Source organism: Camelus bactrianus, chromosome 15 (assembly GCF_048773025.1).
Source record: "Camelus bactrianus isolate YW-2024 breed Bactrian camel chromosome 15, ASM4877302v1, whole genome shotgun sequence".
NCBI classification, from domain to species: domain Eukaryota; kingdom Metazoa; phylum Chordata; class Mammalia; order Artiodactyla; family Camelidae; genus Camelus; species Camelus bactrianus.
Window position 1 is genome coordinate 28,631,205 of NC_133553.1, and position 16,049 is coordinate 28,647,253.

At 39.5% G+C, this 16,049-nt stretch overlaps 1 protein-coding gene and 2 non-coding genes across 17 annotated transcripts in view; all 3 read right to left on the reverse strand.

Annotated features, from left to right (window-relative positions):
- LOC123614968 (uncharacterized) overlaps window positions 1-16,049 on the reverse strand; it is a 501,406-nt gene that overhangs the window by 118,803 nt on the left and 366,554 nt on the right. For 5 of the 15 annotated variants that reach the window (XR_012499254.1, XR_012499255.1, XM_045511900.2 and 2 more), the window contains one exon: window positions 11,333-11,385. The exons of the other annotated variants lie outside the window; for them this stretch is intronic. Coding sequence is in view for 3 of the 5 variants with exons in the window: in XM_045511900.2 (XP_045367856.2) it covers window positions 11,333-11,385 (53 nt within the window). In the remaining 2 variants the exon portion in view is untranslated. The remainder of the gene's footprint in view (window positions 1-11,332; window positions 11,386-16,049) is intronic. 15 annotated transcript variants of the gene reach the window in all.
- Window positions 5,211-5,313, reverse strand: LOC123614980 (U6 spliceosomal RNA). The gene has a single exon (XR_006722495.2). It is a non-coding gene; the product is annotated as a U6 spliceosomal RNA (small nuclear RNA).
- Window positions 12,898-12,972, reverse strand: TRNAA-UGC (transfer RNA alanine (anticodon UGC)). The gene has a single exon. It is a non-coding gene; the product is annotated as a tRNA-Ala (tRNA).

Sequence of the window (16,049 nt, forward strand, 5' to 3'; positions counted from 1 at the left end):
TGGAGGAACTGACCCCTCCTCTTGGCTGGTGACTCATCCAAATGCAGGGTTAGAATCTCCTTGGCTCCCCATTACAGCCGCTTCAGCCAGCCCTTCTGCACTCGCCCAGTCACAGCCCCAAACCAAGGACCTTTGGAAAGGCTGCCCACCTTGGCTCATCTGTACCAGGAGCAGGGGCTTCCCTTGACCTAACTGGCAGCTGCACTGTGCTAATACACCCACACCCACCCTGCTTTTCCATGCCCCATCCCCAGCCAAGGATGCTCAGTGAAGGCAATGCCCACATCTAGGTGGTCTCGCGGCCTGGCTGACGTAAGAGGTGGCCTAGCCTAACGGTCCCAAGTGTGGTGCTGGAGTGTGATTGCCGAGGCTTGCGTCCTGTCTCTGCCACGTGCAAACTCTGACTTGGGCAAGGGACATCTCTTAGTGCCACAGTTTCCTCCTTAATCTGATTGACAATACTACATACTTCACGGGATAGTGTGAAGTTAAGTTAGTTAATATGTAAATCACTTAGAAACATGTCTGACATGATGAAGGCTCAAAAAACAGTAGCGATCACCTTCATTACTATTGTTACTATTATTATAGCATCTGACAATGAGAAAATCATCAGTGACCTTGTCCAAAGTAATTTCAATAAACCAACAGGAATATATAAGCCAGTGTGATGTAATTCAATACACCAACAGGAATATATAAGCCAATGTGATGGGGACGGAGGAGTAAATGGGGTGATGAGAAACATGGGATTTGGTCAAGAGGAGGGGAACAGATACGGGGTAACAACTAAAGAAGGTCACAGGGTCGAGAAGGAAACAATTCATTCTTTCACTATAAAATACCTTAGCAGAAAAACTGTTTTGGAGCTTTGGTAATTCTGATGCATTGGTACAAATTAAAGTCAATCTATTAACAGCAAAGAAAATATTAATCACAACTTACTTAAGCAAAGGACTTCAAAGTTTACAAAATAGTCTAGGTACATATCACTTTTTCTCAAGGCTGCGGATACAGGAGAAACCCCTTGACCCCATTTTACACAAGAAAAATCGAGTCTCAGGTGAGATGCCTTGCCCCAAGCTACCCATCCATCCTGGACAAACTTCCCTCCCATCTGTAAATTCATAATATTTCAGAAATGCTGATATATGTCACCCTGATTCTCATGAACCTCAGAGAACCTCTGTTAGTGAGACCAAGTATATTTTCTTCATTTGGAATTAGAGACTTGCCACAATTTGCTGAGAACCTGCTCCTCACTCAGGACAGGTCTCACAGCGGAATCTCGTGCGTTATTCCTTTTGGTCAACCAAGAGCCACCTGAGCAAGCATACGTGCTGCCACTCTGCCTCCCATCCAGAACCCTGAGCATCTTCCTCTTCTGTTTCTCTCCTGCCTTTCCCTTGGGCCCCAACACAGACACCTGATCTGGGAGTGCAAGTCCCCCGTAAACACGGACCACATGGGCACTCACTCAGGACTTAATCACCGCCATGGGTAAGTCATTTGTCTGCATGTGTATCTTATCTCTGTGCTAGATTTTAAGTTGGGCAAAGTTCCACCTCTTCACAGCCCTCTACCTCCCATCATGAAAGGCCTTGGACCTGTTGCAGGATGTTTTGCTCCCTCCTCTGGTTCTTCTAGTGGTTTGTACAAAGCCCCAGCGACTTAACAGTGCCTGTTCTTTCTGGCCTTGCTTCTCTTTGCAGCTCCCTGGGGTCTCACTGTCTAAATGCAAGAGGTTCTGTACTGATAGACAACACTGACCAAGATGAACTTGGCAGTGACTGGTGTTTGCCAGGTCACTCTGAGGACCATTCCAGCTGAGCACGGCAGGGGATGCCAGCTGCCCTGAGAGGCCCTCCCATCTCCAAACAGGGTCTGACACTTGCTCGCCCAGGACCTTGGCTTATCAAGCATGGCCCATTGCAGGCACTTCATGCTTCCTGCTCCTTCTCCATCCACGACAGAACTGCTGTTTCGAAGCTCTCCTCGGATATTTAAAGCATTTCAAACATTTCGTTGTAAAGAGGTTTGGCCCTTTTTTTTTTTACATTCCTCTCGTCACAAGCAGCAGCTTTAAAACTACTTTTAGGTACAGTGGGGAGTAGTTAGGGTTGGGAAAATTTGAAGCCTACCTTAAATAAATTCTGTAAATGTAGTTTCCTTTATTAGGAAAAGTGAAGACGTCACAGAAGTAAGAACATAGCTGCCTATGCTGTTACAACAAATTATGACTAACTTAGTGGCTTAAAAAACACACACACCTATTCTCTTGCCACTCTGGAGGTCAGAAGTCTGAGGCATGTCTCACGAGGCTAAAATCAAGGGGTAGGCAGAGCTGCATTCCATCATGGGGAGAATTACTTCTCTTGCCTTTCTAGCTTCTCGAGGGTACTCACAGTCCCTGACTTGTGGCCCCTGCCATCCTCAGCACCAGCGATGGCAGGCGGGGTCCTTCTGATATTGAATTGTTCAGACCTTCTCCCCGGTCACACCTCCCTCCCACTCACTCTCTTCCACTTCTAAGGACCCTTCTGCTTGCACTGGGCCCACCAGGATAATCTCCCTATTTGCTGGTAAGGTGATGAGCAGCATGGATTCCACCTGCAGCCTTTCTTTCCCTTTGCCATGTAACCTAATATACCCACAGGCTCTAAGGATTAGGATATGGACATCTTTGGGGGAGGGGGAGGCAGTATTCTGCCTCCCACAGTAGATAGAATTGGGGCTATGCTCAGTTCACGATTTAGTGATCCTGGCATTGAACTCTGAAATTCAGAAGACAATTTCAGAGTCGTCTGAATCATCCCCACATCCCGCCAGCCTCCTACATCCAAAATGGGTCTCCCGAGGTGCTAGCCACGTACAGGCTAACCCAACCTCAGGTCCCAGGGATACAAGCTAGAGCAGTGTCCTCTGCGATGCAGGAAGGGCCCTGATGACTAATCTTTGCAGAATTCATGGAAGTGCAAGCTCTCCGAACTGCTCTCCCTTCACCAGCTACTTAATGAATCCTCTCCGTGTCTTTGGTAAATCATATTGACTGACGGCACAGCATGCTGAAGGCTCTCTGCTAAGTTGGCTAATTTCTCATATATATTAACACTGTCACTTCCATCCATTGAGTGGGATGCTCAGCTATGTCAGCTGTGATTGTACCCCAACCATTTATGCCAGCGCATGTGCTCTTGTAATGATGTAGTTTAACTAAATGTCACATAAACCAATGGAAGACGAACACGAAAAGAGAATTGTTTTCTGTACACCAAGTAGAATGCCTTGGAAAGACTTGATAAAGATGAGTCATTTCAGAAAAGGAAGGAGCAGGCCATTAGATGGTAAACAACGTGGAATATAGGAAATACAATCATAAGAATCTCAAAGGATTTTGCAGAAAAGCAGAAGTGGAGTCAATTGTGGGAAATTAGCTGCAGTGAAGAAATGAGCAGAATGTGAGCACAGAGGAAACAAGGTGGGGGAATCCTTGATGATTTGAACGAGCAGTGTAAGTGACCCCAGCCTGGCTGTACTGGCTGGAGAATGGGTTAGGTCTGACTGATGCAAGCATCATATGTCATCCACCCGAGGATGGATTTGAGCATGGTTCAAAAAGTGCTGTACACATACGGGGATGCTTTCTAAAAGGGGGAGCAGGACAGCTCCTTCTCTGTTCCAGCAGCTGCCCTTCCCCCAAGTCCTCCCTGCCTTCCTGCCCGGACCTAGCAGGGGTATTGGAACTGCATTCTGTCTGAAAATTCTGTCATCCTGTGTGTGATCCCAGGCTGACACACCAGGCCATTGAAATAATGCTTCTCTAAAACCCACTTCCAGAAAATCCCAGCTCTTTGCTTGGTAACGTTATGCTTCTGAAGACAACACTTAATTTGGGGAATATGGACAAGCATCTGGTGACAAATCTGACCTCAACCTCCTTCTTGCTCACTAGCATGTCCAAAGAAGAGGGTAAATACTTTCTTTAGTCACAGCCTTCAAGGGACTTGTGCCTATACACACAGAGAAGTCAGACGTGGGTCCTAAATGAATTCAAGACAGTGGAGGAAGACAAACCACGAGCCCTGGATACACATTTTCCCTACTCTTTTTGTTTTTTCCTGTAGGTTTTCAGAATGCAGAGTCTGATGTCTGTGAGATTAGGGTCTGTGGCTGCTCTAGAAGGAAGAATTGGGTCATAAAATGAGCTAGAATCCTGGTACTTCTGTGCAGATGCCACACAAAACACACGGAATCCATGTCCCCAACCCTTTACCAGCCCTAGCCCTAAAGGAGCAAGGCAAATGTAGATAGATGGGTCAAGAAATAGATATTTTTTGTAATTTCAAAACCAGAAAATAAAGCAATAGACTTTAAACTAAAACAAGGTAATTGACAGTTTAAAGGAAAAGGAAGCTGTGTAAGTGACAGAAATGTCTCATATACTAAGCAAATCAACAAATGGTATTTTAAGTTGGTGAATCATACTGGAATTACTATCAGAAGAATTAAAACCAGACCAGTTAAAAGAAGGTGTGCGACAGGGAGAGAACGTTTTCTTTTCATTGGATACTCTCTTGTATTGTTTGAAATTGTACATAAATAGTAAAAGGACTAGGAAAACGTACATTAAACTTTGAGAAATGTGTTTATGTAGAGAAGGGGAGAGGAAAGTGGTGGGGAAAAGAATCCATTTACTTTTCGCTCTGCCTAACCTCTGTATTATTCCCAGTGAAAGCGTGCCCTCCTTGAAATTTGAAAATTGATAGTGGGTGGTTATACTTTTATCAAGCACAATTTTATAAAACTATTTAAAATATTGCTGCTGTGGAAGACAAACGGCTTGGAAAATGTTCACAATATGTGGCCAAACTGTTAAGAAGAGCCTTGCATCCTGTTCCCACCTGGGCAAAATGAACCGACCATATTCAAACAAATTGTTTCTGGGCTTAAAATATGTTTAAATTACCTGTTTTGTCAGTTATAAAAAGTTTAACAACTTGCTAGAAATAATCAAGTTAAAACAACAAAAGTATAAAACTTACAGCAAAATACTCAAGTGTTCTATCCCCTAGAAATAACATTTTAGTGTAGAGTCTTTCAGATTTTTTCTGCATGAATTTAGAAATGTTTACTCTATGCATATATACCTATACACACAGACACATGTATGATTTATTTAAAGAAAATGCGATAATTCCTACTGTTCTACGAAAATAATAAAACAGTTCAAAAATATGTGTATCATTCTTGCACAAGGGCCTTGTTAATTTTTCCTGAATCCTTCTAAGCTTATAATGTGAACTGCTATAGCAAGGAAAGTGTTTAAAATATTACCAAAATTATAAAGACTTTTGAATTTAAAATGAGTTCAAAGACAATTAGCTTAAAAAGCCCAAAAGGCTTTATTGAGCTAACAGTACATTTAAAAAAATGAAATTAATTTTAAAGCATTGATTTTTTTTCCTAAAAATGTGAGACATTTAAATTGTTTTTTAATTCAGTGTTTCAACTCAAGAAATTGAAATTAAGTCAATTTAGCTTTTCTACAGTGTTTGCAAATAGGTCTTAGTATTCATATGGCCTAAACACCACAACATGCCACCTTCTGGTTGTTTGCTTTTCCCCAGAAAGCTGGATTCAGCAATCAGGAGGCTCGCCCTGAACAGCATTGCTTGGGGAATGGGTGATGGTGGGAGAACACCAGTTAGTTCTTGAGACTCAAAGCATCGTTGAATGTGAAGGTTCTATGCATGTACCTTTTAAATGGATGGCATTGAAGTTTTAGACTAACCCTTGTTCTAGGGAAATCTAATCTTGGAAAAGCTTCATTCACTAGCTCTAAATATTGCTGTCCCCTGGAAGGCTGCCACCTTGGCCTCAGTATCTGCTATCTTTTTCCTATGTGGTTCACCTTCGAACCAAATTACATGTCTGTGATCCCTGCAAGGAAGGCAGATGGGAAGATGGCCTTCACTGAGAACTAGAGTAAGAAGGCACTTCTGAGTCCAGTGGCCCCTCTGGGACACTGACACATCACGGTCTTGCACAAGAAAAGGAAGGGCCACACCCCTAAATGAGGCCACAGAGTGGGGAACCCAGGCTTCTGATTGGGGAATATTATTCATGGAAGCATTTATTAAACCTCCCTTATGTGTAAAGCAATGCAAAGGAAAGCATATCCATTAGGGAATCAAATTTTTGTGTTTTAACCCTAGGGCCCTCGAGGAAATAATCAGATGAGCTTGGGTAAATGATCTAACCCTGTGACTCATTTCCCTAAATGTAAAATGGGGGCAGTAAATAATACCTCTGTAATGTCATTTTTAAACACTATCTTGACCCAGTTTTGAAGACCTACCTATAGCCCAGTCAGTTCCCCCTGTAAATCCACCCTTATCATCCCAGGGCTATGTTACAGACAACTCTTGAGAGCCCTTATGGGCCAGAGCCTACTGAAAATATTCAAACTAGCTAATCTTAAATCTGCTGCCTCTGCCTTGCTCTTTCCTTCCTGCAGAAACCCCAGTAAAGGTGCTTGCCCACAGTGCCCCTTCTGGTGCTTTATTACCAACCCTGATGCTTCCCCAAGTGGCCCTGCATGGCAGGCTGTGTTCTTTCCAGGGAACTGTGGCTATAACAAAACTGCATCTTTCTGTTTTCTCTCTCTTGATCTGTGTTTGGCTTAACTACATTTCACCCAAGGTAATATGGTAAAAATAACCTGTCCTGCATAACCCACAGATTGGTTTGGAGATATATTAAGATAATGGATATGAAAACCCTTTGAACAGTTGGAGGGATTACAGACATATGATGTGGTCAGAAGCACCCTATTCAGTACTGAAGAGAAGGAAAATCTCAGGTAACAGATGCACATTGTGGTCACATCATTAGTGGCCTCACTACTGAGTTCCCTCCTTACTGGCCACACTGAAGACTAGTTTTCCTAGATCCCTTGCACCTGGGCAGAGCCAAGTGATTATTTCTGGCCAAAGGCTGTGAGTGGAAACGACATGTTTTAGTTACAAGCTGAGGTAAGGAAAAACCTGCAAGACATTCTACCTCTATCTTCATTTAGCGATGAATATGGAAACCATGCGTGGAGACTGTAGAAACACAAGATCTAACAGCCTAGATCACTGACCTAATACATGCTTGGGAGTGCCTGAGGGTTAATATGACCTGTAGCAAATTTTACTTGAGTGAGAAATAAACAGACTATATTCCACTAGAATTTGTGATATTTTATAGATATTTTTTAAATAGTAAGAGAATACTACAATCTGGCTATATATTCTACAACTAAAAATAAAATGGAAATTTTATTTTCAGAAAAACACAAATTATCAAATCACCATAAGAAGAAATGGAAAATCTGAATAGCAATAGGCCTATTAAAACAATTTGACTTTTCATTTAAAAACTTCTAATGAAAAAGTAGAGATGTCTTTACTGGTGAAGTCTCTCAAACATTTAAGAAATAAATAATACAATTTCTATACCAAGACCTTTACTAAGCAGAAGATGTAAGAACATTTTGCAACTTATTTTATTATGCTGATATCAAAACTAGACAAAGGTAGCATAAGAAAACTGAAGACCTTCACGAATATAGAAGCAAAATTGCTTAATAAAATATTAGCACATCAAATAGAGCAATAGATAAAAAATACATCATGTCAAAGTGGGGCTTATTCCAGCATTGGAAGATTGGTGTAACATTCCAGAATCAATCAATATAGTTTACTATATTAAGTAATAGGGGAGAAAAACCACATAATTCTATGAATAGATGTAGCAAAATAACTTAACAATTTTTAACACCTATTCATCTTTTAACTTGGTAGAGTATTTATGAAAAACCTTTAGCTAACATAATATTTAATGGTAAAAACTAAATTATTTCCCATGAGGGACAAAAACAAGGCAAGGATGTTTGCTCTCATTAGTATTATTCAGCATTGCACTAGAGTTCTAAACTCAATAAGGCTAGAAAAAGAAAAAAAAAAGCATACAGGTAAGGAAAGAAAGAATAAAAGTGTTTTTATTCATAGGTATCATAATCATACACAGAGAAAATTCTAAAAAAAACTAGAGAAAAACTTTTAGAACTGTTAAGTTGAGTAGAGTTTCAGGAAACAAGATCAAAAAATTAACTATACTAAAACAAGTGAAAATTGAATTTTAAAAATATTTAGACTACATCAAAAATTAAATACTTAGGAATAAATCTAATAAAATATGTGCAATTTCTGCTCATTTAAAACTGTAAAATTTTGCTGAGAAAAAATACAGACTAAAATAAACGGATAGAAATTACGTGTTCATGAATTGAAAGACTCAGGTTGTTTATTCTTCCCTAAATTGATACCTAGATTCTACTCAATCCCAAATAAATTCTCAGCAGGATTTTTTTTAAGAAAGTGATTTGATTTCAAAATGTATTTGGAAATGCAAAAAATGTAGAATACCTAAAACAGTTTTGAAAAAAGGGGAAAAAAATGGAAGAATTATATAACTTGGTTTCAAGATCTACTATAAAGTCAAAGTAAGATATAAGGCTAAACAAATAGATCAATGGGAAAGTATTCAGGATCTGAAAATAGACCTATGCACATATGGTCAATTGATTTCTGGGAGCCAAGGTATTTCAATGGGAAAAAGATAGTCTTTTCAACAAAAGTGCTGGAAAACTGAATATTTATATGGAAAAATAAAGCCATCTATTACTTCATACTATATATAAAAATTAACTTGAAATGATTATAAGATTAATGAAAACTTAAAACTTTAAAACTTTAGAATAAAGCATGGAAAAAATCTTGTTGCCCTTCAGATAGGCAAAGATTTCTTCTTAGATAGAAGAGAAAAAAATACAAGCCTTATAAGGAACACATTATTAAATTGAACTTCATCAAAATTTTAAAAATTTATTCTTCTAAAAATACTAATAAAATAATGATAGTCTACAATAACATATTTGCAATACCTGTATCTGAAAAAAAGATTTGTGTCCAGAATATATACCATACTCTTACAACTCAACAATATGAAGTCCATAATCCAAATGGACAAAACATCTAAATGGAAACATCAAAAAAAAAGAAATTATATAAGCATCTGAAAATATACCCCAAGTCATTAATTATCAGGAAATGCAAATAAAAACTACTGTACACACCAATATAGCCAAAATTTTAAAAGACTGGCAATACCAAAAGTTGGTCAAGACAGCGAGCAACTGAAACTCTGTTAGGAGTGTATGAGAATTGTTGGTAGGAATATACCACTTTGGCAAATAGTTGATTGGTTTCCTATACTTTTTTCATATTAACCAGGAATGCTCCTTTGAGCTATTTACCCCAGAGAAGTGAAAGCATATACTCACAAAAAGATATATTCAAAATTTTCATAATAGCTTTCTTCATAATAGCTCAAAACCAAAATCCACTTCAATATCCATCAACAGGGGTATAGATAAGTTTTGTTATACCTATACAATAAATACCACCCTCCTATAAAAAGAACTAACTACTGACACATACATTAAAAAGAGTGTATCTCAATGAATGGATAAAGAAAATGTGATATACATATAATGGAATATTACTCAGCCATTAAAAAAAGAATGAAATGCTAACATTTGCAGCAGTGTGGATGGACACAGAGAATATCATGCTTAGTGAAATAAGTCAAACAGAGAAAGACAAATACTATATGCTATCACTTACATGTGAAATCTAAAAAATAATACAAATGAATGTATATGCAAAACAGAAGCAGACTCAAAGCAGACTCAAACCACAAACTTATGGTTACCAAAGGGGAGATGGAAGGAGGGAGGGACAAATTAAGGTAATGGGATTAAAAGATAAAAACTACTCTGTATAAAATAGATAATCAACAAGAATATATTGTATAGCTCAGGGAACTATAGCCATTATTTTTCAAGACTTTATAATGGAATATAATCTGCAAAAATACTGAATCACCATGCTGTACACCTGAAACTAATACAATATTGTAAATCAACTATACTTCAATTTTAAAAGGGGTATATCTCAAAAACATTATTCAGAGAAGGCAAAAGCACTAGCAGTATGTACTGTATGATTCCATTTATATGAACTTCTATAATACGCAAATCTACTGTATAGTCACATAAAGAAGATCAATTGTCACTTAAACAAAATATGTGGTCATAGTGATGGACTAAAAACAGGTAGGAAGGAACTTCCTGGAGTGGTGGAAATTTCTATCTTTACCGTGTATGTGGTTATATGAGTGTATATATTTATCCAAACTCACTGAATTGTACACTTATAATGAGTTCATTTAAATGTATGCCAATTACATCTCAATAAAGTTTATTTAATTTTCAGAAAGGTAATCAGTGAAAGGTACAGGAAGCTTGGCAAGATGAAAACAAACAGAACCTGAAATGTATTTTAAATCCCTATTTCATGGTAGAAATGAGGTGGGAAGCCCCATAAAAAGACCAGCAAGACCCCCAGGCAGGGTCACTACTTTCCTGCCAGCACCATCCGGTTCCCTGGCCCAGCAGCATCATCTCACTTTTTGCCTCTGAAAGGGCTTGCTTCTAGGAAAGCGGAACTTACCCTGAAGAGTATATTGGTTCCCTGAGCTAACTCCTGATTGGTCCATTTATAGCACCTCATTTGTATGGAGCTCCCTCCTGATTGGCCTATTTCTATCACTCCTGATTGTCCCATTCCTACAAAGCTCATTCCTGATTAGTCAATTTTGTTACACCTTATTTGCATATGATGTTGCAAAGTCTAGACTGGCAGCCTATAAAAGCCTGTGTAAACCTACAGACAGGGTCCAGAGCTTGGAGTGTTAACTCCTTTGGGCTCTTGTCAGCATAATAAACCTGAGTTCTCCAACCCTCCAAGTGCTGCTTGGTCTCTCTCCTGGATCCAGGTTGCTGTTACAACTGATCTGTAACACTGAACTGTAACACACTTTGCTGCAACAGAAATATAGAAAAAAGGACTCTAATCATCTTCAGACACCTGTATCCATCTCTGAGTACTGTGTATATAGAAGAAAGTTAGCATGCATGACCTAGCCGTCCCTTTAAAAGAATCATCTGAAACAGGAGTATCAAAGACATCTATGAAACAAAAGCTTGAGCACCTTCTTTTACCTAATCAACACAGACTTTCTAGAAGCAATGAAGAACTTGAAGAAAGATGCGTCTTCTTTCACAGGCACCACCCAACCCCTTCAGTAAAAAAAATAAACAGAAGAAATCAAAAGAAGAGAATACAGAGAAGCCTGGTACTTGAATTCCAGCGTCTCTACTCACCAGCCCTGTGATTTTGGCGAGGTACTTAACCTTTTCAGATTTGATCTTCTCATCTGTTAAACGAGGACAGAAAATACAACTCATGAATTCTTTGCAAACATTAATGGAATACCGTAAGGAAAATGCTTAGCAAAACTTGCAATATAATATACTTGCATTAAATAATGGTTATGGGGAAAAGGTAACTCTTGTTATAGGAGGGTTTTGTCAGATAGTCCTTTTTATTTTATATCAACGTGAGTTCCCCAGCATTCCTGGGGTTTCAACCATGTCTTTAAAGCTCTATAAGTTCTGCTGTTAGAATATATTCAAATTTTTTAAGACACTAGACAAACGTTTTATATATTGTATTATCATTTTTCCCTTTGTTTATTGTTTCTTCTGTAGGGAAACTAATGGAAATGTAAAAAGAATGTCTGGATAATTAATTTCAGAAGCCTAGGGAAAGCAGAGGGGACAGATCTGGCAGTTTACAGTTAGTCTGAATTTACTTTATTCTGCAGAGTTTGGAAGGAAATGATGTCACCACTTGGAGTGTGAGGAAGGAGGAATTTCTTATCTGACCTTGTGGATGCTGAGACATCTCTAAGTTTTAAATAAATGTAATGGCTGACCATCCTCAGTGTTTAAATCTTACCCATCATTCAGGCTTATTCAACTATTTGTTTACAGTTTCTAAATTTACTGAAATCTGTTCAACTGTTTTCAGGCAACAAACAGATGGAGTTTAGTATTGGTGCATTCAAATCATCAGGCTCACAAACGGAGAAAACGGACTCAGTCTAAGAACAGACTGCATTGTTGAAGATAAAATGAAAAGGTAACCTTTACACACCAGCATTTAACTGCTGGAAAGTTCCAAACACTGATGAAAACAGTTGGCTGTCCATCTGGAAAAGGTATTTAAAATTAACTTAAATGCAGAGTGCTATTTTAAGGTAACAATCGCTTCCTATGGATGTCCATTCTGTTCAAACGTAGGCCTCAAAGTCATAAAATATAACATTGGTATCTGTTAAAGGCTAAACCGAGAAATATTAAAAATTTTAAGAGGTTTTTTTTTTTTTTTTGAACAAAAATCGATTTCAGTCAGGTAGCGCCAAACCAGAAGTGTTGACGAGTGCTCCACCTACAGGACAGATTTTTATGGAGAAAAGGCAGAAGCAAAGTAAGAAAATCATTGATTGGCTTAAAGTCTAGTTTGTTGTTTGCGATTGGTTGTCCTCGGGTTCAATTTTGTAACCTTCAGACATACAGGCTTAGATTTTGGTTTGTCTACATAGGCCACCATGGCTTTACAGCAATATCAGTCTGATGGCCTCCTGCAACTCTAAAAGTTACCACTGAATCACTCTAAAATTGAGAAAGGTTGAAGGTAGCAACAATGTCAGCAATTTATGATGAATTCAAACTATGAAAATGCCAGATGTTAGGCTATAACATATATATGAGTGCCTTTAACAAGTTTTCCTTTTCACACCATGATTCAAGGATTTAAGTTTTTTTAATTTTTTAAGTTTTCATTTATTTTGGGGGGGTAATTAAGTTTATTTATTTATTTTTGGTGGAAGTACTGGGGATTGAACCCAGGACCTCATGCATGCAAGGCATGCACTCTACCACTTGAGCTATACCCTTCCCCCTAAGGGTTTTAATAAAGTGTTCTAATCAGTAGCAGAATGCCTGACCAAAGCTATTAGCCTCAGCATTAGAAGGCTAAAAGGTAACACTGTCCCAACTATGTCATAGCTACTAAGAGGGTATGGCAGTAATTAGCCTGGAAATATGGTTAAATTACTTAAGTGTTACCCAGAATAAATCAGGGAGCAGACACACCCCAGCTTCCAGAATTAAAATCACAGTGGACTCACACAGCAGGTTAGTAAGTCCTTTTGGGAATTTTGTTCTGTCTCCAAAGTATGCAAGTTCATAATCGTGGCCAGAGGATGACAGGTCATTGGAACAACATCAGATTCGTATAGTCTCTTCCATGACTGCATGGCTCCCTTGTATTCCTTAGCAGAGACTAAGTTTAAGAAAGGTGAGACAGACACAGAGCTCACTAAGACATCCATGTGCTCCTCTACATGTCACAGCCTCCCTTGTGATTGGGCTGGAGCCATGTAACTGGGCTCCGGATAGGAAAAGAGTGGAAGTGATAAACCACTTTGTGGCCTGACTATTAAAAACATTTCATCACGGGATCCAGCCCTCTCTTCCCCTTCTATGGCAATGCAAGAAGTCATGATTTAGCCACTAGATGGAAGCAGTCTAGGACTCAGAACTCAGTGTGTGGAAGAGACACACAGGAGGAATGCCCAATATACACTGGGTGTTGCCTCAGAAAGATATGGACGTCCTCTTTTCTGTTACTGTTATTAAGCCAGTGGGATTTCAGGATTTATTTGTTACTGCAGCATAACCTACCATAAGCTGACTAATATAAAGCTAATAAAAAGGATCTTTCTGTTTTGACTATAACACAGCAGAAAATACTTTTGATTCCTTTTATGCCTGATATGTCCCTGAGAGAGTTCTGTTATAAAAGATAACTTTGCTTGATATTCAATCAACAAGAGGGCTTAGATGTATAAAAGAATAATTTCAGCCACTTTCCAAAATTAAGAATCACGTAACCTTCCATTTGTACAGCAATACCAGCTTTTTTCATAATGCTTTCATGCACACATCTTCACAACAGCCCTAGAACTTTTTTTAAAGTGTATAAAATCTCAACTTTACGATTGAACAAAGTGAGTAACAGCAGGATTTTAAGTAAGATGTCCAGTAACTCAGCAAGTCAGAGCACAGACGAGAGACAGGCTGCTGCCTTTGGCCCTGTAATCAAGAAATGCTCCAAGCTTTCAGCCTTGTTGCAGATTTTTACAAGCTCCTCTTTTAATAACCTTTCTCCATTGCGTTCCTGACTTATTACCTCCCTGGCTCCCAGCACTCTTATTTATATGCAGACTCATTCCAGCTGCACATTCCAATGTTTATGCTGTGTTTACTATGTTGTCTTCCAACTAGAGTCCATTATCTGCTGAAACAAGAAGGATGTTCACGAATAAAACACAGCTTGCCTGTGGCTGCCAGACCAGCCGAGCCCATCGCAGGGGGCAGAGATGCATCTTTGCTGATGGGGAGTAAACTGCTGTTTTCATATGAGCTTCCCCTTGGGTGGCTCTCACAGTCGGAGAAGGACGAGAGGACTGAGAGCATGTGACTTACTTCAGGGAACCAAGCCATGTGCCATTTCAAAGTCTCATTTCCAGGCAAGCTTTGCCCTCTGACCAGAAACCAGGCTGCAGGGTAGATTGGCCATATTCAGAGCTGCTGATGGACTTGAGATCAGGGAGGTTGCATTTGTAGTCAAATTGACTTAAACAGAAGAAAGAAAGACTATATGAAGGTGGTCGGAATACTTGACCTAAATTGACTACTTGGATTGAACATAGCTCAAAGCCAGGTTCAAAAGCTGTCACTACGCTTCCTGTCTGAATCACCCATCTGGCCCGTCTAGAGCAATTACAAGAAGAGCTGTCTAGCTTAGGCGGTGCAGGAAAGCCTGGGAGGAGGGCTGAGCACGGGGCAAACCACTCTCACCAAGAGCCCCAAGCCAGGTTAAGCCCCTCCCTCCTCCCTTCTGCCAAGTACTAATGGCCATTATGGAAGGTGGTAAAAATGTAGACTAATGTAGGCACGATGTAGAGCCTGCTGGCTTTGAAGTCGACAGTTATGTTTTCAAAATCTGGCTCAGTGCTTAATAGCTGGGCGACCTTGCTCAAGTGACTTAATATCTCCGTGACTTGCTCTTCTCATATGTAAAACAGGAAGTAAGAATAACTTCCTTTGTTGAGTTGTTGTAAGGATTAGGGATTATACATGCAAACATTCACACACATGTATAATGCTTGGTATGTCATAAGCCCTGGCATATGATCAGTCCTCAGTAAATGGTAGCATCTTAGCTGTTTTTATAATTACGATTATTAAATGAAAAACTGCGTATTTGTGCCCTTGCTCTGATCTACCTCTCACCATCTCTATGAAAGCCATCTGTGCGGTATCAGCCCCTGAAAACAAACAAGCCCCCTTCATACGGAATAGAACCCGGCACAGTGCCCAACGCTTAGTACACACTCAATATACATTTCTTGAATTGAATTAAATTGAACTGAATTGTGCCCAAAATTTTATATCCGTAGGCAGCTTCTTCGGTTTGCTTTATTGGCTTCGATATTCATCTAAAAATTAAGCTTGGCTTACTCCTGCCTGGAACTTCTGAGTGTTTTGGCTCAAGTTATGAAATGTTTATGACTTTATGTATGAAGAATTTTATATTTTATCAAGTGCTTTCACATAATTATATTAATACTGTGGTGCAGTTAAAATAAAATAAGAACAAAACTGATGGATCGATCGTGTTTCTATCTGTATGCTGCACACTTTGGATGGGTCTTCTGAGAAAAAGTGGAAGCGATCCACAAAGAGGCTGTGGAATTATAGCCAGGGATGAGAGTTTAATACTGCAGAGTATTAGTGTCATGGCTTCCAAGTCCGTGGCGGGGTCTTAAGATGAGAAGGGGACTTAGAGGTCATCTGGTCCTACCCCCAGCCCAGGCAATGTCTGCCAGCTCGTCTCAGGGAAACTGTGAACAGTGCTGGCTCCACATGCATTGGCACCGACCCCAGTCCACGCTGCCAGGCCCTGGGG